At 38.8% G+C, this 23,420-nt stretch overlaps 1 protein-coding gene across 1 annotated transcript in view; it reads right to left on the bottom strand.

The window, feature by feature from the left end:
• The window catches only part of CNTNAP5 (contactin associated protein family member 5), a 289,036-nt gene that overhangs the window by 211,501 nt on the left and 54,115 nt on the right, over positions 1–23,420 (bottom strand). The window contains exon 2 of the mRNA XM_040604535.1: positions 4,281–4,391. Coding sequence (XP_040460469.1) covers positions 4,281–4,391 — 111 coding nt within the window. The remainder of the gene's footprint in view (positions 1–4,280; positions 4,392–23,420) is intronic.

Raw genomic sequence — 23,420 nt, 5'->3', positions numbered from 1 at the left:
AGCAACAAACAGATGAAGGAAAATCAGTTAAAACAAGAAATTTGTTTGATGAGTTTCCCATTTTAAAAAGGCAAAAAGAAAAAAATCATTGCTTTCTCTGTTCTAGTTTATACATAAAGATCTTAAGCCAAGCTTATTACCACAGGTACTTCCCAGCAGTTTGTTAAAACACCATAACTAGCATCCACTCTATCTACTTTATACTCTGTCCCTTCTGCTGCTAGAAGTGGCAGAAAGGTGATGTGTTTTCCACAAAAGTATTTGGCTTTACTATGCACTGCTGTTTTCCAGTTTGAGTATGACACAACAGGCTTGTATTTTTGAAGTAAGTCTAATAAACAATACATACTAAATGGAAATTTGGGAGTTCTATGGTGACCTTGAGCTCTCAAATTACAAATTACACAGCATCTCTGAAGTGCATATCTCTTCACATGAGCACATTCGTCTGTTGGGAATGTCACTCTTTAGTTGTAAGCACTGCATGACACAGTAGTGACACCTGCTCGTAGCATCACCTCTCCAGAAGCTGGTCTTGCAAGAAAGATGTTATTGGTAACAGACCATGTCTTTACAGAACAGCAGCTGCTTCATACACCTTTTCCCATGTGGGAAAAAATCCACTGTATTTCCTTCTTCCAAACCTTCCACTATTACCACTTCCACAGATAGACAGTAATTCTACTGACTTGTAAGAACAGCAGTTAAAATCCCTGCAACAGAAAAGCAACATTGGCTGTGTGACTGAGGGAAGAACTAAAGCTTTTGCCATTTAGGCTCTCTCACTTTTCCTAGTAAAGCAAACACATAACTTCTGCTTAATTTATGGGTATCCCAAATTCTCAACAAATACTTCTGTGAGTGCCAGAAATCAATAGATGTTCTTTTTCCTCCATATTTGCTCTGTGGTACTGAGCAGGTGGCACAAGGGATACTGGCAGCTTCTTCCAGAGCAATCTGTGCACATTGCTTTCATGCACATCATTCCTTAGAATGTGTCAACACCCTACCCCATACTTTTCTAAGCAACAAAAAACCACATCCACAGTGTAACAACTCTTTTACAGCCATTTTCTCCTCTACCCACCAGTGGTGCTCACCCTGGGGAACAGTTGTCAGGGCAGACCCAAGACAAGGGGCAAGAAGGTAGCATGTGAAGGCTTTAACAGGCAGCAAGGGCTACTGAAGAGACAATTTCCATGACATCAATTCCTTTGAACAGATAACAACCACAACCCTGACGCTATTTTCCCACAGTTGGGCACAAGGAAGTTGAAGAGGACCATACATCTTTTATTAAACAGCGTAGCATAAACATAAAACAGACAAAATGTGGCTCTGATTACACCCACACTTGTTTTTAGATAGCCTGGAAAGAACTAATGTATGAAGACACCACATTGCCACTTGCAAGAAAATAAGAGAAAGAGAGGATGCTCAATAGTCAACTCATTTGGCACTGTATAACATCATGTCTGAGGAACATACAATTTTCCCATTCTGCCCAGCAGATTCCCACTGGTATAGACAGGATTCTGTGCATTGTGCTACACCGTCATTCCCCAGTTCACAGATTTCACATTTTCTGTGGATCATTTCAAAGGAGAGGTTCAACATGGTATGGACAAAATGCCCTAGTAGAGAAACAGTACAACAGGAATCTGCTATATTGCTCATATTCTCCATGGCAACAAATCATAGTGCTAGAAATATGAGGAGAACAAAGATCAGATGGTTTCTCAGTTGGAGACCCATATGACTCCGAGAAATATGATCAAATACTTTTTTTTATTATTATTATTTTCAGACCATTTGTACATTTTGCCATAGTTGTTCCAAAAACTGCATTTAAGCCCAGTGTTATGCAGTCAGTGCTCCTTGATGTTCTACAGGGCTGCTCAGGATGCCTGTACTTATTCGTAGCTTATCAATACGAAGCAAAGGAAATGCTTGTTTCCACCCTACAGTGCCTTCCAAACAGCTCAACTGGCTTTATACTGTGCTACAAACTCTTGGACTTCCTGCAGCAACTAAGTGCTTCCCTGCTGCAAAATTTTACTTTAATGCCTAGATCAAACACTTCTTGGCCATAAACCCAATTCTTTTTGACGTTATATATGTTTTGTATTCCCCTACATAATTGCCTATAGTGAGTACTCAGGCTGAGAGTTAATAGAGAACTGAAAAAGCTTACTTAGTTGATACAGTCACATTGTAGCAATTTTCTTATTCTTTTCCATTATTTATTTACTGTAAACAAAAAGCCGATTAATCCCTCTCATGGGTATTGTATTTCATACCTCAGAATCATATTTATCAGAACTATACTAACTGCTTTACTATTACCAGTACAGATTTATCAGCATTTTAATTGAGCACTCTAAGCAGTTCACACAAAGCTTTGCTCATGGTAAGTTTGCGTGGTTTGTTTTTTTAGTGGCACATTTCTGCTGCAGGCCTTGTTTTAAACAACAGCCTTTTAGTTATTATCTATTACTGAATCAACTTGATAAATTAGAACTTTCTATTGATGTAGCTCTGGATTGTATTTTCTAAATTCATTTTCATCTGTTGCACTCATGTTTACATTAGCAAATATATTTATCTGGCTTTCCACCTGGAGGCACTGTTACTTGAAGCACTGTCTTACCATTACAAACAAAGCTAAGCCAACTCATCAAAACACTCCAACATTATTAGAAAGCCAAGGCACAGTCCTTGTCAGTGAATATTATTTCTTGTAAAGGTATCTACTGGCACTGCATTCAAGTGCCAGTCAAAACAAGTTCCTTCAGCCACCATCTACCACTGCTTGCTCCTCCAAGATGAAGTACCCATATGAATTCTGCTGGCACTACATCTGCACATTTCTACAAAAGTCTGTGCAACAAAAGAATTAAGCAAAGTAGAATTTAGGTACTAGGTCTCTGTGTTGGGCTTAGTTCAACAGTTATCACAGAAACCTTCAAAACATGAAATAAAAGCTGGTGAAAAAACTTTCTAGCTCAGAGCTCAGTTTTTCTACTCTGTCTTCTTGTTCCTGTGATTTGTGCCTAAGGACAAAATGGATCTTAGCAACGCACTACTATATGTCTAAAGAACTAGAATACCTTATCCCCCAGTGCATGGGAAATCTACTTTAGCACAGCTAAATAAGACCTGTTTCATTTTCTGTCCTTAAATTGCAATCATTGTCAATTTATTTTAGATACTGTTAATATCACTTTAAAATACAATACAGCCAGAGCTTGACTTGCAATAATATTGTCTTTGAGTCTCTTCCTCTTTTCTGCAGATAGAATTAGTCATTAAAGCAATTTGCAAAATCACATAAGCATGTCTATGCACCGACCCAGCTAGCAGATGGAGACAAAGGCAGGACAAACTCAAACACCATGCTCAATGTTTACAACTTTATGTTGAGCAGACACTGTATGACCTTTTATTTACTGAGAAACTGGTTCAGGAACTTAAACACGATATAGGAACTTCTATCTAACATTTTAATGACCTAGCAAAATCTTATCATTTATGTTAGGCATCTAAGAGAGTGCCCTTTACTGTCTTTCTATAGATTTATCAGTCTTTGATGAAAACAGGCATTTCAGAGATCGTTTAAGTAGGAAAACTTATTTCTTTTTTAGTAAAATCTTTTTTCTAGTAGTATACTTTCTAGAGTTTCTTATAATTAAAGTCATATGTAATGTAATAATACAGGGCTATCCTCTTTTAAAGGTTCTTACTTGGGAATAAGATGGGAGCCAGCAACCGAAATTTACAATGCAGTGTCAAATGATGTCCTAGAAACTGCCAACTACTTAATAGTTTCACCCCATGTGTGCATTCATTATCTGGGCCTCAAACATTCTTCTCAGCAAACGTCTGCAAAATTTTTTCATTCATTTTCACTATTTCTGCAGAGTTGTGTAATCACTGAATTCCACTGGGACTTTAATATCCAGTTGTTAGTAGCTTTAAAAAACATCTACATTTTAGAATAGGGCCTCAATCCTAATGATATTCAAGCTCTAAAGATTATGGGAACTCTTCAAAAGCAAAAAGGCTATCTGAACATATTTCTACAAGAGGAGAACTTAAAATTTAATAGTTTTCTATAATAAAGGAAGGAATTGCTCCTAAATGGAGCGCTCTCAGAAGCATAAATTAACAGCTCTGTTCAACTTGGCTCTGAACGCACTGCATACAAACAGCATAAGAAGTTATTCTTTGTAAATGTGATTAAAAAGAACAGTTTAAAGCATTTCATACTGCAACCTTACCATCTCGCCTGTTGAGCTTTGCAAAGCTGGGACTGTGAGAACTGAAGAGCTCAGAGGAACTGGTAAGGGCTGTTGAAGGTAAGGGAGATACCAATGCATCATCACAATTATCTAAAAAAAAGCAAAAAAAACAGAACATACAGAGATCATCACATGAGCAACAAATACGCCAATCTGTGCTATCTTGAGGTGATGTTTGTTTTTACTTAGTAGACAGAGACTGGAGGAAGAGCATACTTGTACTTGAATTCACATGTGTGCCTGGTATTTACCCTCCAGAATGACAGTCTGATGGGATGGCAACTGGATGGGAACTGTTGTTAAGACATCAAATACTTGAAAAGCTGGAAAATGTTTTCCTTTCAGTGAATGGAATTTGATGATCTATCCTCCAGTTAAAGAGGATAATGACTCCTGCAAAAGCCACTGGAAGAACGTAGCAATGTCCTGGCAGACTTTAGAGAACACCCCTGGTGGTACGTTCAGTAAAGTCTCTCCACAGAGTAGATATGTAATATAGGAGTAACAACTTCATACTTCTATAGGGAAGTGACACACAGGGATATGCCACCTGGGCTTCTGCAACATGCAAAAGCATGTCTTGTCTTTACAAGAGTCCTATGCTGCCTTTTGATTACAAAACCTGAACACTTCCTTCATTTCTTCCCCAAGCTCACACACATATGTGCAGTCAAATTAGTTTTGTTCACTCAAATGAGTAGTCTGCTATGTCTTTCCCCTTTGACTTTCATATCTTCATCTGAGGACAGATGGACTAGACTAACAAGTTAAAATTTTGATCCCATAATGTTTGAGTAAGGATAGAATTAGGTAAAGTAAGTTTGCTCATTACAGTGCTGTCACATACACGCTCAAAAACATAATGCAGGGTTTCAGTAGGGAATAATAATAATAATACCACCACCACCCCCTCTCATTTTTAATGGAATCTCCCATGGAGCAAAAATGGATGCAGTTATTGGAAGAGTCCTGCAGGTTAGCGGGATCTCAGGCACACAGTATTCTCACATTCACAGAGTAAATATACAGTTTGCAAGGACGGTGGGGGGTAGGGAGGAAGTAGTTACTTCAGGGCTACAAAAGACAAGTAATAAAACAGAAAATTACTTTGTAGTGATGACAGCAAATTTAAATGTTCAAAACTGGGTGGTGCCTTTCCCATAGCAAGCCAGATTACATCAAAATATTTTTCGTCTCATTCCAAAATGACTCTCTAGAACAGCACAGATACTTCTGTAACAAAAATCCAGCTCTATGTGAAAAAAAAAGTGTAATCAGTGTATGTCATATCAGTGCATTAATTGATGTATCTCAAAAAGCAAACTTCAGTACAAAATATTTTCCAACTCTTCAGTTACCATCAGCAAAAAGGCCTGACAAGATCTGCAAGTTAGAAAAATTAAGGACAAGTATGCTACTGATGTTTTAACCATGAGGATAAGCAGCCAACAAAGCAAGTTACCAAGGTTCTGAGCAGATTATTTATCACTTACTGCCTTTGAGTCTCAAAGAGAACTGCTGACTGCAATGCATAAGGGTCTGTGGGGCACTGTGCCACCTAGCACGGCATGAGGTCAGGCCACAATTGCTCTGTCTGGACTTAAAAAAAAAATATCTGTAAATTAAAACAAGGCTCTTAAATTCACTGTCACTTGTGACCTGAGCAGTGATTTAAATAAAGATCTCAAATGGTAAGTTCATCAGGGCACCAAACGCAAACTTCTGCATTCTATAAAAAGCAGTGGAGGGGCTGGGAACCTCTCAAAGAGAGGCTCAAGCTCTTAGTGGCAGCTCTACATGACTATTTAGCACCACTTAAAACCCAAAGGCGGAAATAAATGAATGCAAAGATTTCAATGTAAATAGTGTCTAGATACTGGCTGTCTTCAGTTCCTTGTGGTTGCTCCTGGACCACAAGAGAACACAGCGCACCAGTCTGCGATGCACAAGTTGTCCATGACAAGAGTCACAGTGACAATCTCTGGGTTCTCACTGTAACCCAAGGGTATGATTGGATACCTACGGGACACCAAGTGTCTCAGCACAGTAGCAAATGTAAACTATTTCAGAACAATGCATGAAAGGTTTTCCCTGGAATCTCTGTAGGCTCCAGCCTGGGAAGTGACAATTAGCAATAACTACCAGATGCTTTGTCTACATTTCCACATCCTTTGCTTTTGTTCCCAGACATACTCACATAGATCTCTGCTGCTACAGCACTACGACATCATTTTCACACCAAATTCTGGGGTCCTTCCTTGGTTTGCTCTACAAAAAGCCCACTTACTGCCAGGAACCCTTCCCTGAATTCATATCTAACTACAAAAGCATGTAATTATAAGGATTTAGGACTGCATTAACAATTTGAAGATAGTTCTGAGAGCACAGTCCAACTTCCAATGGATAAGAGTGTTAGTGACTGATTAGAGTGCAAGCAGGAATTTCCTCCAAGTGAAGCTGGTTTTTGAATGGATATTTTTATGAGATGTAAGGTCACTCTTCTGCTTTTCCCTCAGTCAAAACTAACCTTGCAAGATTGGAGGTTGCACCTAACAGCCCTACATTCACAGACCTACAGTGCAGGACACGGCACAGCCTTTACACGCCAAATGAAATTTCAAAGTACAGTAAAGCGCTTGGGATGTATTAGTCAACTTGTATATGCACAACAATCCAGATCATATGCAGAACAGCTGTGATGCATCCCTTGTCAGAGACACTACACACAAACTGTACAGATGTGAGATTGATATCTGTTTGTAAAATTGAACTGAAATAGGCCACAGTACTCAAAAAGGTAGGATGTGCACATACAGCGACAAACATCCCATAGGCTCTGCTTCCATGAGAAGGCAGAATTAGAAAAAATAATCATAATCCCTCCCAAACCAACCAAACAAACCAACCAAACAAACCAAAACAACTCTAAGAAAGGGTATTACCATATTTCTTTTTGTGCTGGGTGCTGACCAGAAAAGAGATGAAACATTTTGTGCTTATACAATGTCAGAGAAGACCTACAGTACAAGCAAAAGCAAAATCTGTGTGTATCCTGATTCCCACTATACAATCCCAGCACACACATTTCAAAAGGTTTCACATCCCTCACTCGGTGTGACAGAAACAGACGTTTATTGCAAGTGCTCCATGTTTCTAGTTCCTGGCCCTACTCCTTTTGCTTTGGCTGTTTGCCTGTCAGAACAAGAACTTTGTTTCTTTAAGTCAACTGCATTATATGTCTATTAAGAACATTGCATTTAACAAAAAAAAAATTCTATACTACAGAATCACTTAAAACAACAGGACACTCACAAAGAAAAGCATTCACTAGCCAGTCATTTTCTCCTGTTTCCTTGCTGACCAGATAACTAGCACAAAAAAAGTGCGTCTAATTGTATCTATAAGCCACCTACTTCATGCAAATCACGTAACAATACAGATGTTGACTTGCATTTGAGAAATGGATGTTGACCTTGACTAAGCTGACTTCTGAGAAACAGGCAATTATGGATAGCATTTACAGTGTCACACATTATTTACTCGAATCAACTGGATTTTTCTTCATATTTTATTTTTAGAAAAAATTATAAATTAACAAAAAAGAAATGAGAAACTCACTAATATGAAATTGTTTGGTTTATTGGTTTTGATTCTTTTCTTGTAGCTTTAATTGCCCTCCAAGTAAAAACAGGGAAATTTTCTCTCCCCCTTTCCCTGTGTATTTTAATTTTCTCCAAGACATTTTATTTAAAAACACAAATATAATTGTTCATGCAAAAACATCTAAGTGAGATTTATACACTAGAACTATTGGGTTCCTTCAAAACATGCCAGATACCAGCTTTAGCTAATAGTTAAAAAAAAAAGGGACCTTCACAAAAGGCCTTTCGCCCGTGTATTTAATTAAGCTCTGTATTTTGTGAAGACCTTCAGTGCCTGTGACAAGTACGAAAAAAATAACTGAGAAAAACATATCCAAGTCCTAGAGAGATGGGATTCCAAATTCTTCTGAAGCATGGCAGGCTTCTGAAACACAGCTAAAATATTGCCAAAACTGAGTTTGCATTGAACTTAAGAGATTCAGCCCAACTTTCCTAATTCTTCTAATACATGTTTTACATCAGTGTTAGGCATCGCATGATCCAGTTTATAGCTTTCTTCAAGCTTGAGACAACATTCAGTGGCAGCAACCAACATAAATTTAGATTTCCGATTAGTGGAATTCGAAGGTATTTAGAAAACCACAAATCCCCAAACCCCATTGTGAACACACTAGTGTTTCTTTCACCCTGTCCTTTGAAGAGGATCAGTCCCTGGAACACAGGCATGGTCCTTATCAGCCATGACTGAGATGCGTTAATAAACCTGTCCTGCTGCTATTTCCCTTCTCTAGTGGAAGGATCAGTGGGACAAAACACATTGATTTCCACTTGTGAAGGCCATCCATAAAGGTCACTAATGTTTTCTTAATGAAAGCTTTGAAAAGAGGACGCAATGAATGAAAAATCACCAATCCTTGAGCTCCACAGATCTCCCATATATCAGATTTGAACTGTTTTTAGTAGCACTGTACCCTCACAGAGAAAAATGTACAGAAAATATTTGACTGTGAAGCTCGCTCACCTCTATGTGGTGGTATATTGTTAGTTAAGATCACTGATCAGTATGATAAGTAGTATCATACTTACACTAATGATCTCATATCACTGTACGTGGAGAGTATTTGACAGGCCCCAGTAAGACTGTGGTCTATGCTTCAGCTACTCTATTAGCAACCATAAGCATCATAAAATAGTTATAAATACCAGAAGACTGCAGCACCCAGATTAGGTTCATGGAACTAGTATCGCTCAACAATGCAACTGAAGGAAGGTTAGGGAACAGTTCTTAGCACAGAAACTATTAACAGAGCAAAAATTACCTCCTCTTTGCAAAATATACACATTGGAAAAGGTAAAAAAGAAGAGAAAATTATAACCCAGAAACTGGTATAGGTTGGTCTCATAACAGAGTCCAAAAGATTAATTCAAAACAGGGTAAGTGACATGCCTCCTGCATCATCCCACAGTAATAAAAGGCTTTTTAAGGGAAGATAACTGCCTCCTGCTCTTCAAGTACACAGGGCCTGGTACAATAGCAAAGAGCTCCCAGATCAGACCTTGCTCACAGGTCTCTGCTGAACGAGATACAAGTTGTACAATGAGGGCAGGAGGGCTTGCGAGCAGCTGTGCAGACCCCTGCCTGATCCACATCCCTGAGCTTCAGAGGTAGTTTAACAAAGGGCTTCACAGAATTACACAGACCCTTTGGCCACAGCTTGCTATTTAAGTGTAGATATATCTATTTTATAGTAAACATGAAGGAAATTTCAGGGTAAATTAGGGGCCTTGTAGCTTGCTGTTGGAGGCCTCACTTGGAACTTAAAGGTATTTTATTTAAATGGGACTTTTGTTGCCAAGACATAATTTTATTCATTATTAAAATACCAGCCGAGTTACAGATGGTGCTGAAGTTAAATTGTGTGCATCATTTTGATTGCAATTGTAAATTGTCTTCGTACAGGGATTTGAAGTTGAGAAGATTCACTGGTATTTATAGGCTAGATAAAAGTCCTCTTCGCATTACCCACTTAATGGCGTACTTTGTTTTAAAGACGTAAACCATGCATTTTGTACCATGCCTCTAACAGTGCTCGGGAGTGACAGCTGATGCCTTCCACTTCATCTGTTTTTCCCCTGCCTTCTGTAGCTACAATTCTCCTTTGCAAAGAGGAAAAAAAAATATTTAGACTTACTGTGGAAATTAACCTTCCACCTTTAAAGTTCAATAAGATGCTTGCGTATGGGAGAAGGAGGAGCTTCTGCGAGGGGAAAAAAACCCCAACACCCTCTCCACATCCCCCCCCCCAAAAAAAAAAAAAAACCAAAAACCAAACAAACAAACAAAAAAAAAGACACAAGAAATGTAGTAATGCAGAGTATGGCTACAGATTTGGAAGAGACAGAGAATATGTCCATATCAAGAGTTTCTACACACAGCGTCTCACCGGGACTACCACGCACTACTAGGTTCCACTACCACGAATATCTTAGTAAGTGATTCTTAGAAAGATGAACCATTTATCTGTAAAAATACATGCTTTTTTCTTTTTTTTTTTCCCTCCTTTTTTTCTTCTTCTTTTTCCTAGAGACTAGCTACATTCACATGCACAGCTGTGAACTCCATCTGTTAGCTGAAAGGCATGGAGGCATGGCATATTTTTCAAGATATAAGACGCTAGAGAAAGTACTTAACCGCACAAGGTTCCTTTTTCTTTCCTTGGCATACTGCAAATAAACATCAATAGTTAAGCTAACCATGAACTCTTCTTAAATGACTGTAAACTACGTAAGTGTTCTTTCATATGTCTGTAAACCTTGACATAAAAGTATTACTCAATCAGTGCATTTATAGAGCTTCCTTTTATGATACAGTCTGCACATGTAACCTTGTCTCACAAAAAGTGGTCAAGTCTGATTCTGAATAACACAAGGGGCTCTCAGGAAACTCCAATTCAATAGTGGGTCCTCTTTTTTTTCCTGAAACAAGCATGTCTGCCGTTAGCTCCTACTCACAATAATGCAGTAGGAGTCAAATTTGAGGAACAGAGCGATCACGTGACGCCTGGGCTCATGAAGCCATAACATGAATTGCAAATACTGCAGCTCCAGTAAACTAATATACACAAGCAATACTTGTTTCAAGAGCATCAAAGAACATCAGACAAAGCCAATTACCAACAAAAATTAGGTAAAGAAAAATGGTCTTATGCTTAAGGAATGAATGTTCCCAGATTCTGGCTTTGTCATAGTCCATGCCATTTAGGCGAGTCATAACGTTTGCATCTAGAAAGTGAAAGTATCCATCACTTTATCTTATAATATACATTTTTCTTTAAATCACAGGTGATTTTTTTGGTGGTGGGTTGTTGGTGGTGGTTTTTTTTTGTTTTGTTACAGGAATGCGCTGGTGCCAATGAACAGCAAATCTGTCACAGAAATCCACTGAATAAGAGGATAGCCTGAGATTTCAATAATTACTGAAAACACTGTTATTTCCATATAGAAAAGAAGACCACATCAAAAGGATGTGGTGACTCAGCTTGTCAACATTTATATTCCAATGAACAAACCTGTGAAAGCGTACCATTGTCCAAAGCTGTGATTTACTCTCAGCAGGTGTAACAGCAGTTGTCAAGTGTTCTTAGAACTTTCTACTCAGAATATAAAGCTTCTTGTAAATATCTGCCTTTTTGTTCCACATTTGTGAGATCCTGTTAATTTGAGAGTGCTCTGATCTTTGGCCTGAGATCAGAAAGCTACAAAGCTGACCCAGGGGATGGAAAGCTTTTATATCTGAAGTTTGCCTTTTTGACATTAACACTCTTTAGTGGACAGACAGCATAAATCCCTTCAATACATGGTAAGGCAATATATCCAGAGATTGCCTTTCTGTACAGGAAAACACAGGCAAGTGATTTCGTCAGCACAGGGCAGTTTTTTCTATGTTATGAAAAATACAATCCAAGAACACAGAGGTCCTTCACAATGGCCACACAGTATCACAAGCATCCTTTTTATCCTGACCTACACAAGGCTCCTTACTTGTGCATTTCAAACAAAGCAGTTGATATAGTTCAAAGATGAAGGCCACCTTTTAAAGTCTCAGAGGTTTTAGCAGCACTCACAAAAACAAACTTGATGCCCTTCAAAAGCTTCAGACCTGCAGCAAGCATGCGCTCTGTTCACTAGAGGTCATCACTGAAGGAGTTTGGGACTCCATCAATTAAACTGTGGATTTCAAAAAACAGAACAGCATTTACCTTAAAATATTATAATATGTACAACACTGAATTTGCAGGACAAAAAATTGTTAATGTATCTGCACCCATCAGCAAGGCTGCAAGACTCACTGTTAGAAGAAAAATACAAGAATAATCAGAGGCAGCTGGACCAAGTTCAGTACAGGCATTCACAAACAAAATTAAAATGCAGAGGGGATGAGGCAGATTTTCTCCTGATGTTACTCAGTGTTAAGATTGTTCAGGAATTCATCAGTGAAACAATTTTTCCAAGTTGTCTAAATATGATATTTTAAATAGGAATGCAAATACTTGTTTCAATGAGAATAACGTTTATTAAAAAAAAAAAAACCAAAAAACACCAGGACAGAAATAAAGAAAAACTTTCTGAACAACAGCAGCATCAAATAGGTTACCATGCTGACTGGAACATGAAAACCAATTTGGGAAACGGGAGCGCTTCATTTGCGGGGGTAGGGAGGATGGACCATCTCAGGTAACTAACACCACTGGGGAAAAAGAAATCCGTTTTCCAGTCCAATGTGAAATAGAATAGTTTCAGCAATCTAAGTAGAGCCATGCCACTTTCTACCACCTAATATTCAGCCCAATGAGACAGAAGTATAGTTCTGATTACTTCTCCAAACTAGGTCTTTCCTACAGATAGACATCTGTGATATTCCTCACACCTTGAGTGACCTTAAAATTCACCATGCTCGCAGCAGCAGTGCTGCAAACTTCAGTAGAGCATCCCAACACCAGCTGCTTACCAACATATCACCTGTGACCACAGACACAAAATCAGACCCTTTAGTAAAGAATCCTGTTACCTTACTCTGCCTCTGCAGAGGTGCACAGTGTTAGTAGGAGTACCTTAGAGAATAAAAACAAGAATCCAGTTCCCATGGTGGGTTTCCTTTTGAGGATTCAGCACTTGACCCTGATCCGCATGAGTTCAGGGATGAATGTAAGAAGGGAAGTTAAGGGAGAATTACCCCTTCATGAGTTGTCATCTCCTTCTGCTTCCCCAGCACAGTACTACGGTTCATATACTCTCAGTTTCTTTGCAGTGCTACAGTTTCATCTGTCCTTTGAGCAAGACCCATTAGTATCTGCATGTGTGATGTCCCATTCCCATTCTCTCTCTTTTTGATCCAACCACCGCTTCAGAAGGACAATGAAGTTGGGCAATCTCCATTATGTGGGAAACTTGATCAGACCTAGGCATCCTCATGCTCAAACACAATTTTTCGGCTCTGGTTTTCCTACAGACTTCTCCAGAAAAGGGCTCATTTACACAGGCGGTATTGCAAAGACTTTCAGATGGTGCCATACCTTTGTCTGGTAAGGTTGTTTTGTGCACATCTAAATTCACAGCTGCTATCTCTAAGCAAACAACAGAAGCAGCCAGAAAGGCGTGGAATGCTGATGAATTTCAGAGGCATACCCAGGTAACAATGCACAGCAATTTAAAAGCCATCAATAACCATGAGGTTGTCCTTTGAATTTTCAGATCAATCATGGTCAAGTGAATTCAATTTCTATTTTTCCTTTGAATCTTTGTGAACTCATGGATAAAACTGATTAAAGGGAAAAAATACACAGTATGGGGCTCACTAAATGTCTTCTGTTTGGAAGAAAACTTGTTCAAATCATGTAACATGCAGGATAGCATACTGAAAGGCAATTACAACTCTGAGAATTTCAGTGCATCCCATAAGGCTGAGAGAATGTTCAATTTGCAGGCTGTAAGCAAGGATTAACAGAGATGAAGGTAGTAGTAAGTGCCCATGTACCATTGCATTTAAACGTAATGTCATTTCAAGGAATGATAAGTAATCATTTCATGTCTCAATAACCTCCAAGAAAAATGCCTTATTTAGCCCCAAAACACCAATTTTTAAGACTCTTCTATGCAAGTTAATGGTTTAGATAAGGGACCGGACTGAAGGAAGTTAAAAATTCCCATTCTTAAGCAAGGTGAATGCAGCTTTGGTATCAGTTTAAAGATGTAAATTTTCTGCCAGGCATTTCTTAGGGTAGTGTGTTCTCTCTTCATCAGTCACAGTAGCATTTTTAGTGCCACGGGAGAAAAGAAGCCTATAGATCTCTTAGACTGAACACACTGTCAAATAAGCAAGAAAGTTTATACAAAAATTTTGATTTTTCTAACTAACCATGATTATTTTGGGAATCAGTATTGAGACCCTTATGCTATAGTCTTTGCTACAATCTTATACTATGTTAGGCTCCAATCCCACGCTCTGAACAAGACCTATGGCACTAAATGATCACTGTTCTCAGCCTTCACATCGTTACGGTTCCAGCCCATGTCTTGAGACTCCTTTCAGCATCTGTGTCACTGAATTTTCTTATAAGTGGAAGGTATTTCCTGACCCTCTGAGAAACATCCACCACCCACTGACATTATGCAATTATACTAGAAGATGCTAGCAAATGCCAAGGACAGAGGACTCCCCAGCAAGATGCCAGAAGACAGAGGCACACCAAGAGGGTGATGGCAGCAGCATCTTTTCCAGTGATGCCCTATACATCAAACATGGATACTTGGCACTGGTGAGGATGCACCTTGATACTGTGTTCGGTTTGGGGCCCCTCACTTCAACAGGGACACAGAGGTGCTGTAGCATGCCCAGAGAAAGGCAAGGAACCTGGTGAAGGGTCTGGAGCACAAGTCTTACGAGGAGCAGCTGAGGGAACTGGCGTTGTTTAGTCTGGAGGAAAGGAGGCTCAGGGGGGGACCTTATCGCTGTCTACCACTACCTGCAAGGAGGCTGTAGGCAGGTGGGGGTCAATCTCTTCTCCCAGGTAACAAGTGACAGCACAAGAGGAAATGGCCTCAAGTTGCACCAGGGGAGGTTTAGGTTGGATATTAGGAAAAATGTCTTTCCTGAAAGGGTGGTCAAGCATTGGAACAGACTGCCCAGGGAGGTGGTGGAATCACCATCCCTGGAGGCACTTAAAAAACATGTAGAAGCAGTGCTTAGCGACATGGTTTAGAGATGGGCTTGGCAGTCCTGGGTTAACAGTTGGACTTGACCATCTCAAAGGTCTTCTCCAACATAAAAAATTCTATGATTCTATGAAAGTGAATCTACTACTAGCTACCTATTCAGGACCAACAGGGACTACCAAAATTTGAACTTTATTTGCATGAAGAAATAGTATTCTTTTCAGCCGATACTAAAGATTCTTTCGAAAACATATATGCCCCAAGAGATCCATTAAAAATGGATAATATTTATATATTATTTATATTATCTATTATTAATAGATTCAGCGTCCACGTTCCTTTCACATACATTAACGATGTTTTTCAATTCAGTATCCAGGAAAATCTGTACAAACCCTGGAATGCCTTTGACAATCCCAGAGAATGAGATGGTTTTTTTCCTTAGAGGAAATTTCAGAAGCCAGCTAGGCTGGTGGTGTCAAAGCCACACTTGTCACACCTGTTTAGTAGCTCACTTCCCAGTCCTGATCAAAGTCAACTTTAATATTTACATGTAAAGATAAAGACTTGATATAAACATATCTGCTAATTCTCATGATATTTCAAACCTGTCCAGTATTTTCTACAAAGTTTTTCAAAGATACGGATCACCACCAGTAGCTCTCCTGGATTTAACACAGAATACAAGAGGACTGGAGGCTGGGGGAGAAAACTCCCATAACTTATGCAAGTACAGGTTAATAAAAAAGAAGGGAAAAGGACATAACCAAAACATAGCAAGACTATTCATGCTAGGGTTTTACAAGATTTGTTCTACAACAAGCTCACAAATATTAGTAACAGAATAGAGAGGCAAAATACACTAAGGTTTGCAGTGCAGTATTTCTTTCACGTGGGATTAAATAAAACCAGGCATTCTTAATTTTTAAAAAAACACAGTGAAAATTCAAGCAACTAAAAAATAAAAAAAACAGGGAAATTCAACAAGACAGCAATTTTGATTTAAAGTATTATTAACGTATCAGTTTTAAAGCCAGCAGAACTCTAGCAGTCAGCTACCTTTAACATTGCCGAAAGAGGCCATTTTTTCACCCAACAAGAAAAAAGGTTCACCTTCTATCAGCAGTCCTTATGTGATGAACTTTGCAGATAGAAAATTAAAAAGCCTTAATTAAAAAAATCCAAACAAACCTCCAAACACAAAAAAACTACGTTCCACTGCCCCTTGTCAAAAACAGTATACAAAACTGAGCCATCTTTGTAAAGTTACTCTAAGGAGCCTTTGGAGATACAACTGTCAGATGTGAAACAATTTCAGTAATAATTTGATAATTTTTTTTTCAGATATGACAAACAGACAACTCCCCCAGGCTCTCTAATTGCTTGTCAGTTTGTTTAGACAGATCCTACTCCTGTGATATTGAATGACTAGCTCAAACGCTTTCACATATAATTATGGCTCAATCCAGTCATGTTTCTTCAAAAACAAAGTGTATATATTACGATAATAATCTTTTAAATGCAAAGGAAGGCTCACCTGTGTATTTTCTTACTCTTTTTAAACCAAACTCAGACCCTGCTTAGATTTCTGCTGGTTCACATCCCATTTTAATTCACAAACTCCCACAGGTTTTATCTCTTCAACAAAGCAATTAATAAAGTGTAGCTTAAGCCATTAAAGGTTTGGTTTATGCCCTTCTAAATCCCTTGAGATAAATAGGATTTGATGTTTATTTTGAGCCTTTTGAAATCTGAATAATTTCTGCAGAGTCCTGCAGCCCTGAAACTAAATCTAATTACCTGCAAGTGTTCACAGATATAAGTATATATTCAAACTCGCTCCTCTATGTGGCAAGCTTTTTAAGGATCAAAGAGTTACATCTAGCCTTGAGGATCCTTGTTTGAAAATCCACGTTAACATTTAATGGTGTCACACACCAAAGCCCTGCACGTTGCTTTGAAAAACTTACCCCTCCATGGTGGAAGCAGTTGTCCTTGCTACTAGTGCTAACCAAAAGGACCAGGATACATCTTCAGAAGATCCATAGCCAAGGCCTCCCACCCAAGAAATGCAAAGTGCTTGTCTCACAAGCACTTACTATTTGCAGCATCCTAACTCAGTACCGTCAGCCCAACGAAAAGGGTGTAACATATCTGTTCCCTTCAATTTTTGCCCTGGAGGAGTCAACAACCAGCTCTTACTCCTTTACTTACCATGGAACAGGATCACTCATGAAACTCCAAATGGAAGAATGGTTGAGGTTGGGAGGGTTCCCACAAGGTCATCTTGTCCAGTTCACTTGCTCAAGCATGGTTCCCTACAGCAGATTGCCCAGGACCATGTCCAGACTCATGCTGGTGCCAGTAAGGCTTTTCCCTAACCTCTCTGGGCAGAGAAGCAAGGTCCACTTTGTAGGTACATTAAATCTATCTTACATTGGAACACACCATTCAGCAACAAAGAAGCTCTTAGGGTGTCCTGATGTACTGTAGCCTGGAGAAAATATGAAAACCCACCTTCTGTGTCCTGCTAAGCTGAACGGGAGTGGGAGAGCTTCAGATAAATTAATTTGCCAGAATATTAAAAAAAAATTAATCTTATAATAACATCTTAAAATTTTAGTCCAATGTTCTGCATTATCACATAAACAAAAGAGATGATGGTATGGAATCTGCCACAGGTTTTTGATGAAGGGTTAACGAATGCAAATAATTTTCCTCTTTTCATCTGTATTCTTCCTATTTGTTTTCCTCTTTTCTCAAAAAAAAAAAACAAAAACAAACAGTTCCAAATCAGTAAATGTAATTGCTTATATTTAGGTGTTTATTTGGGTAGGTTTCTTCATCAGAGATGCATCTAAAATATGGAAAAAATCAGGAATATGCTTGAATAATAACATGGGGTGGGGGTGTCATTTGCTTTTTAACCCTGGGGACTTTTCAAAATTGTGAAAAAAAGAAAAGAAACATGTCAGTAAGTTAATTCCAAGACATATTTCTCCATTACACTCATTTTTAACTGTGAATCGTGTTACCCAAGAGATGCTGAGGTTGCAGCACATATTACTAGAGATGACACAAGAGTTCACATTGGCTTTTGCTACTTTTCAAATTGCTCCTTTCACCTAGATTGGTAATAAAAAGAATAATGAAATAAAGTGGTCAAGTCCCTCCCAGCAAACCCGTGAAGCTCCAGAATGACCTGAGCAGTCCCTGCCACACTCATCCCTGGAAGGTTAAGTGGATTTTGATGAAGCCATCAGCTTCAGCCACAAAGAGCTTGAGCCAATGCCAAATGAGGTCAAAGGGATTTTTTTCCCCTCCATTAGCTTCAATGGGTTCTGAATAAAACCCAGTGGGCTCAAGCATGCCTACTAATAGCAAAGGGAATTAGAATCCCAGTAAATCATTCCAACTATGGACACTTGAAACCAGAATGACAAAAGGAAATTACATGATCCCTTGCATATCACTGTGTGAATCACTGAATTCATGCCAAAACCATGATAATGTTGTCCCAGAACTTAGGAATACCACCTCAGGCAATGCAAACCAGCACCTAGTACACCAGATTAATTCTTGTCCCCTTGAATTCCAGAGAAAGAATTCCTCATAAATCCAAGTGACTTTTTATGTACTCAAATCAAACCCCTAAATAGCCTCTCTCACTCTCAAAGGTAATCTACTTTTCACAAAAAAAATTTGAAAGTTCATGTCTATTGGTATAAAGCAGAGACTGATTCAAAGGCCATGATACTATATCTTTTATGAATAAAAAGTATTGAGTGCAAAAGTTTTATATGGCCATATATAACCTTATTTTTTAAATAAAGCTAGGCCAGTTTGCTAACCAAATTCACAGCACAGTGACAGTCAAGCTGTTGGCATACAGAACTTCACATTGAACCATTCTTTATACATTGGTTGCCAATATGATGCTACTTAGCAGTTACTTAATTATTAACTGGAGGATGCTCACCGCCTTTTGTCATTGCCTTGGATAATGTTTAAATATAATCATAGTCACGTTATTTCATTTTTGTTTCCTGACTACGCAAGTGTTTTCAGAACAAGTCCGTGTCCCTGTGACGTTCACAGACACTCTGCAGACAGTTGCCCTAGCAGGGCTATGCACAGTAATGTCTGTGGGTAGCACATATGAAATCATGCCAAGCCTAGTTAAACGAACTGAAGCAAGTCCAAGCTTGTTTGTTATTCAAGTAACATGCAGCAGCCCTAACTGCAGTAGGGACCATGCAGTGTAGGAAATGCATACAGTAAGAGACCACTTTGGAATGGTGCTTTCTAGAACACAAAGCATGCCCTCACTTTCTCTGACAGGACATGTTACAAACATGGAAATGAGACAGGAGATAAGGTCACACAGAAATTTTTTGGGGATAAGCAGAAACTGAACTGCCCTCTGGACTCCCCCAAAATTGAATAGCTCTGTCTCCATTACTCCTTTTTGTTGTCCCGGTAAAACCACAAGAACAAGTCACTTGAAACTTGTCAAATGCATGAAAAGTGCTAGAATTGCATCTGGGAAGAGGGCAGGGAAACTAAAGGAAAAAATTAAGAGTACAGGCATTAGGAGAGCTGAACAGGACAAATACAATGAGAAGAGGACAAGTCAGAACAGTTATAATCTTCCACTTGGAAAAGAGTTCAGGTTTGTTAGTATAGTATTTGAATGAAACAAAATGAAGTGCTAAGAGGATGGTAAAGTAGAAGCTAATTTAGGTAACATGTCTGAAGCTTAGGTTGATTAGGTCATTCACAGCCTGAAGCTTTCTGGCCATAATAAAGCCTATTCCAGACCATCCCTGCTGTGCCTCACTTCTGTTTATTTGACTAGATCTGTTCAAGGTCCAGATTTGGCAGAGCCTCTGTTCCCCCCAATGTGCATTTCATTCCCAACCATCTGCTGAAGACTCAGAGCCTCCTCACTGAAATTTGAAAGATTTAATGACAATTAGCTTGAAAATACTCTTTTTAATTTTATTAACAGATTGTAGAATCAAGAAAATTCACAGGGGAGAAACATATTAAATAGCACTGCTTTTCCCTGTCACTAGACCTGCCTACCAAGCAGTACGGACAAAGCACATATGGGTAGCTGCAAAGCGCTCTGAATTCAGGGGCTACAACATTAATCCTGTAAGAATAATCATGACGCCCAACTTGTGGTATCATGTAGCTTCACTGATCTGAATAAGACCTTGTGGAGTTGCATTAAGCCATATGCAAGCCATTCAACAGAATCTTGTTATTTGGTGTCAAATCCCCTACGCACTGGCCCAACCTCCAGCTTCCTGCCCCCTCCCCAGATCTGAAATTCAACAAACATTAGAGGAAAGCATGTTCTCACATCGTTGGTCTGGGAAGTTCAAGCTGAATAAGACTTCATCTGGAAAATTTCATCGCTGCACAATAAATGTACGATATGGACAACTTCCATACTTAGAATGACTTCTACTTTTTAAAAATCAAAGCCACTCATTAAGTTTCCTTGTTTCAAGATATGCATAAATTCATGAAAATTCCATATAAGTCAAAGGCGCCTCACTTTCATTTCTTGGAAACCGCTTGCTTTTTTTTTTTTTTTTTTTTTAAAAATAGAAATTGTCACTGCACATGCTCCTTCTCAGCATCATAGTAATTCATGTCTTTGGCAACCTTTAGAAACTTGACTCATACTGTTCAGGTAGTAAAACAAGACAGACGTAATTATGCCCTGAAAGTAAAATTTTTTGTAAGCTTTAACAGCATCCCAGATATCAATTGCATTGGTTCCACTTGTCAAAATATAGGTGGTCAGATGTGTCTCAAGAATATCTGTCTACTTGAGAGTTCATGTTCAACTACTTATATTTCTTTCAAAGGAGAAATTACCTCTTTTGGTACATTATGAAGCCAAAGTATTATATTTTTTCCAATTGGAAGAGGCATCAGCTCTTTTCTGTTTCAAGCTTGTAGCCAACTCTGCCTTACAGACCCAATGGAGAGGTATAGCACCAGTCTACGGCCAGATTTATTTACGGCTCAGATTCCCCTGTGTACTCCATTTGCCCAAGCCACTGGTTCTGCACAGGACCATCCAGATCAGTGCAACTCAAGCCTGCTCTCGAAAATAGTTTCTACATTAAAAAAATCATACAAGCCAGGACTCCTGAGCTAGGGTTGGAGGAGAGGCAATGCTTCAGAAAATTTGGTATACAAAAAACAATCTAGAGTACTTCAGGAGGTCTGTTTACTTCTCAGCCCTGTTAATTATATCATCTGGAAACCTTTCACTTCAATGGGCCAAGGACAGAAGTAAAAAGGTGAGTTACCTGTGTTCAAACAAAGTACATTTTTCAGAAACAAGGCGCAAAGTCTTGCATGCACTTCCACTTCTCATGAGGAAGCATTTTTGCCATGTCCCTTACTGAAAGCACAATTTTATTATTTTTAGAAGTGGAAGGGGAGGAGGTTGGGATTTGGAGCTAGTGGAAAAGTAATAGCTAATAAACCAAGCAACTGCAGCGTGAAAATATGACAGGTGCAAAATTAGCTTCTGTATTTCCATGCCAACCAGAGTGTGCTTACTCATTCATAATTAAGCTTTTCACACCTTACACAGTCCAAACAGATTTCTGGCAATGTTTACTATCATAACACTTCTCTTAGTAGTAAAGATCTCAGTAAGGAAAAGTGCCTTTTGGTCACACAAGTAGGGATGAGGTCTTTATCTCCTGCTCTCGTATTTTATGTTACTGTTAAAACAAAAACTGTTTACTAGGGGTTAAAACTTCTTCCTTTAACTGAATAGTTTTCCATAGCTCAACAAATACCCCATAAAAATATAGGTAATTTGGACAAGTGGAAAACTTTCATAATTTTAGAGCTGTTTTTATTTTGAAAACTAGTTCATTTCCAATCTTGCAAATCAGTCATCATTTCCCAATTCATTGTCTTTTTTTTTTTTTTTTTTTTTTACATGCCACCTCAGTAACATCTAGTTTAAAAAAACCCTCGAGCATTGTTATACTTTCCTGTCAACTTGGCTTGTGAAATGAGCTGTACTTATCTCTCTATAATTCAACAGACTGGGTATCGAGAAAACTGTGATCAAGAACTAAGATAGAAAAGTAATGCAATAAACTAGAAATATCCAACACTTGTTCTAACAAACTTTAGGTGTTTTATCTCCATTCCCCTCTTGGGGGAAAGACTGGAAGATGTGTGTATTTATAGCCCATGGATTTAGAAGGAATTTCCACTTGAGGACTATATTTTAAACAGAGATTTCCATAGAAAAATGTTTTTTTAAATTTCTCATTTTAAAAGCTTACACTGGAAATATGAATTATTTTCACACAGCTCTATAGTAGACCTGCTATTTACGCATTTGATGTGAGTAAAGGTTACATTTCTCATTTTGTCATCTCAAACAAAGTACGGACTGGAACTTAATTTTAGCTCAGACCTGGAACAACCTGGCACTCCATAAAACAAAGTTTAATTTTTAAACATAACACATTTTTCTTTTTCTGAAACTTAACCAAGCAATATTATTTGCATTGTTCTTACAAGTTCTCCAGGACCGGGCCATATTTAACGCCTACTAATTTTTTATTACTTCTTGGTTTTTATATTTGAAGATGCTTGTTACTGATCTTTATGGCTATTAACATTTAGAGTCAACAGCCTTCATCCCTCTTTTGCATTAAACTACAGGTCCCACCAACCTCTGGGACCCAAAGTTCATTTACGACATGTTTTCCTGAAGCTCTTGATGGTCCAGCCACACCTCAGCATGGTCTCAGGTGAGCAATGACAGCCTGCAGAGCAGGTCCTACCCAAGAGCTCCTTCCTCCTTTCTTCCCAAAAGGACCAGGGAATAGCTGGCTGCACAGTGAAAGCTTCTCAGACAAGCTGGAACCTCCGCTAGTCTAAAGCAAGCCCTGCTACTACTGCTTCTGGTTCATCCCTTCCTCCCTTCTGGAAAGCAGCAATGGAAGCACCTCGCATGGTGCTGTACAGCAAGGTACCTTGGCTGCCACTGGGAATCAGCTATCAGTGACTGTAATATCAGTCATGTTTTATCCATGTTATGGAGAAGCCCGTAACATAACCATTTTTAGGACCTTGATATGTGTCCCTACAATGTGACATTGCAGTGCAGCGAGACACATCTTGCACTGTGACAATGTGCTCCAAGCCACTGCTATTTTGCTTTATCTTCTAGTCTTCTAATGTTTCGCTCCTAGGTTTTTGCTAGACTTGCTAGAAAAGAGACCATCACATAACAACCCAAGTA

This window comes from Falco naumanni, chromosome 8 (genome assembly GCF_017639655.2).
Source record: "Falco naumanni isolate bFalNau1 chromosome 8, bFalNau1.pat, whole genome shotgun sequence".
In the NCBI taxonomy this organism is placed as follows: Eukaryota; Metazoa; Chordata; class Aves; order Falconiformes; family Falconidae; genus Falco; species Falco naumanni.
This window is presented reverse-complemented; position numbering and strand designations above follow the sequence as displayed.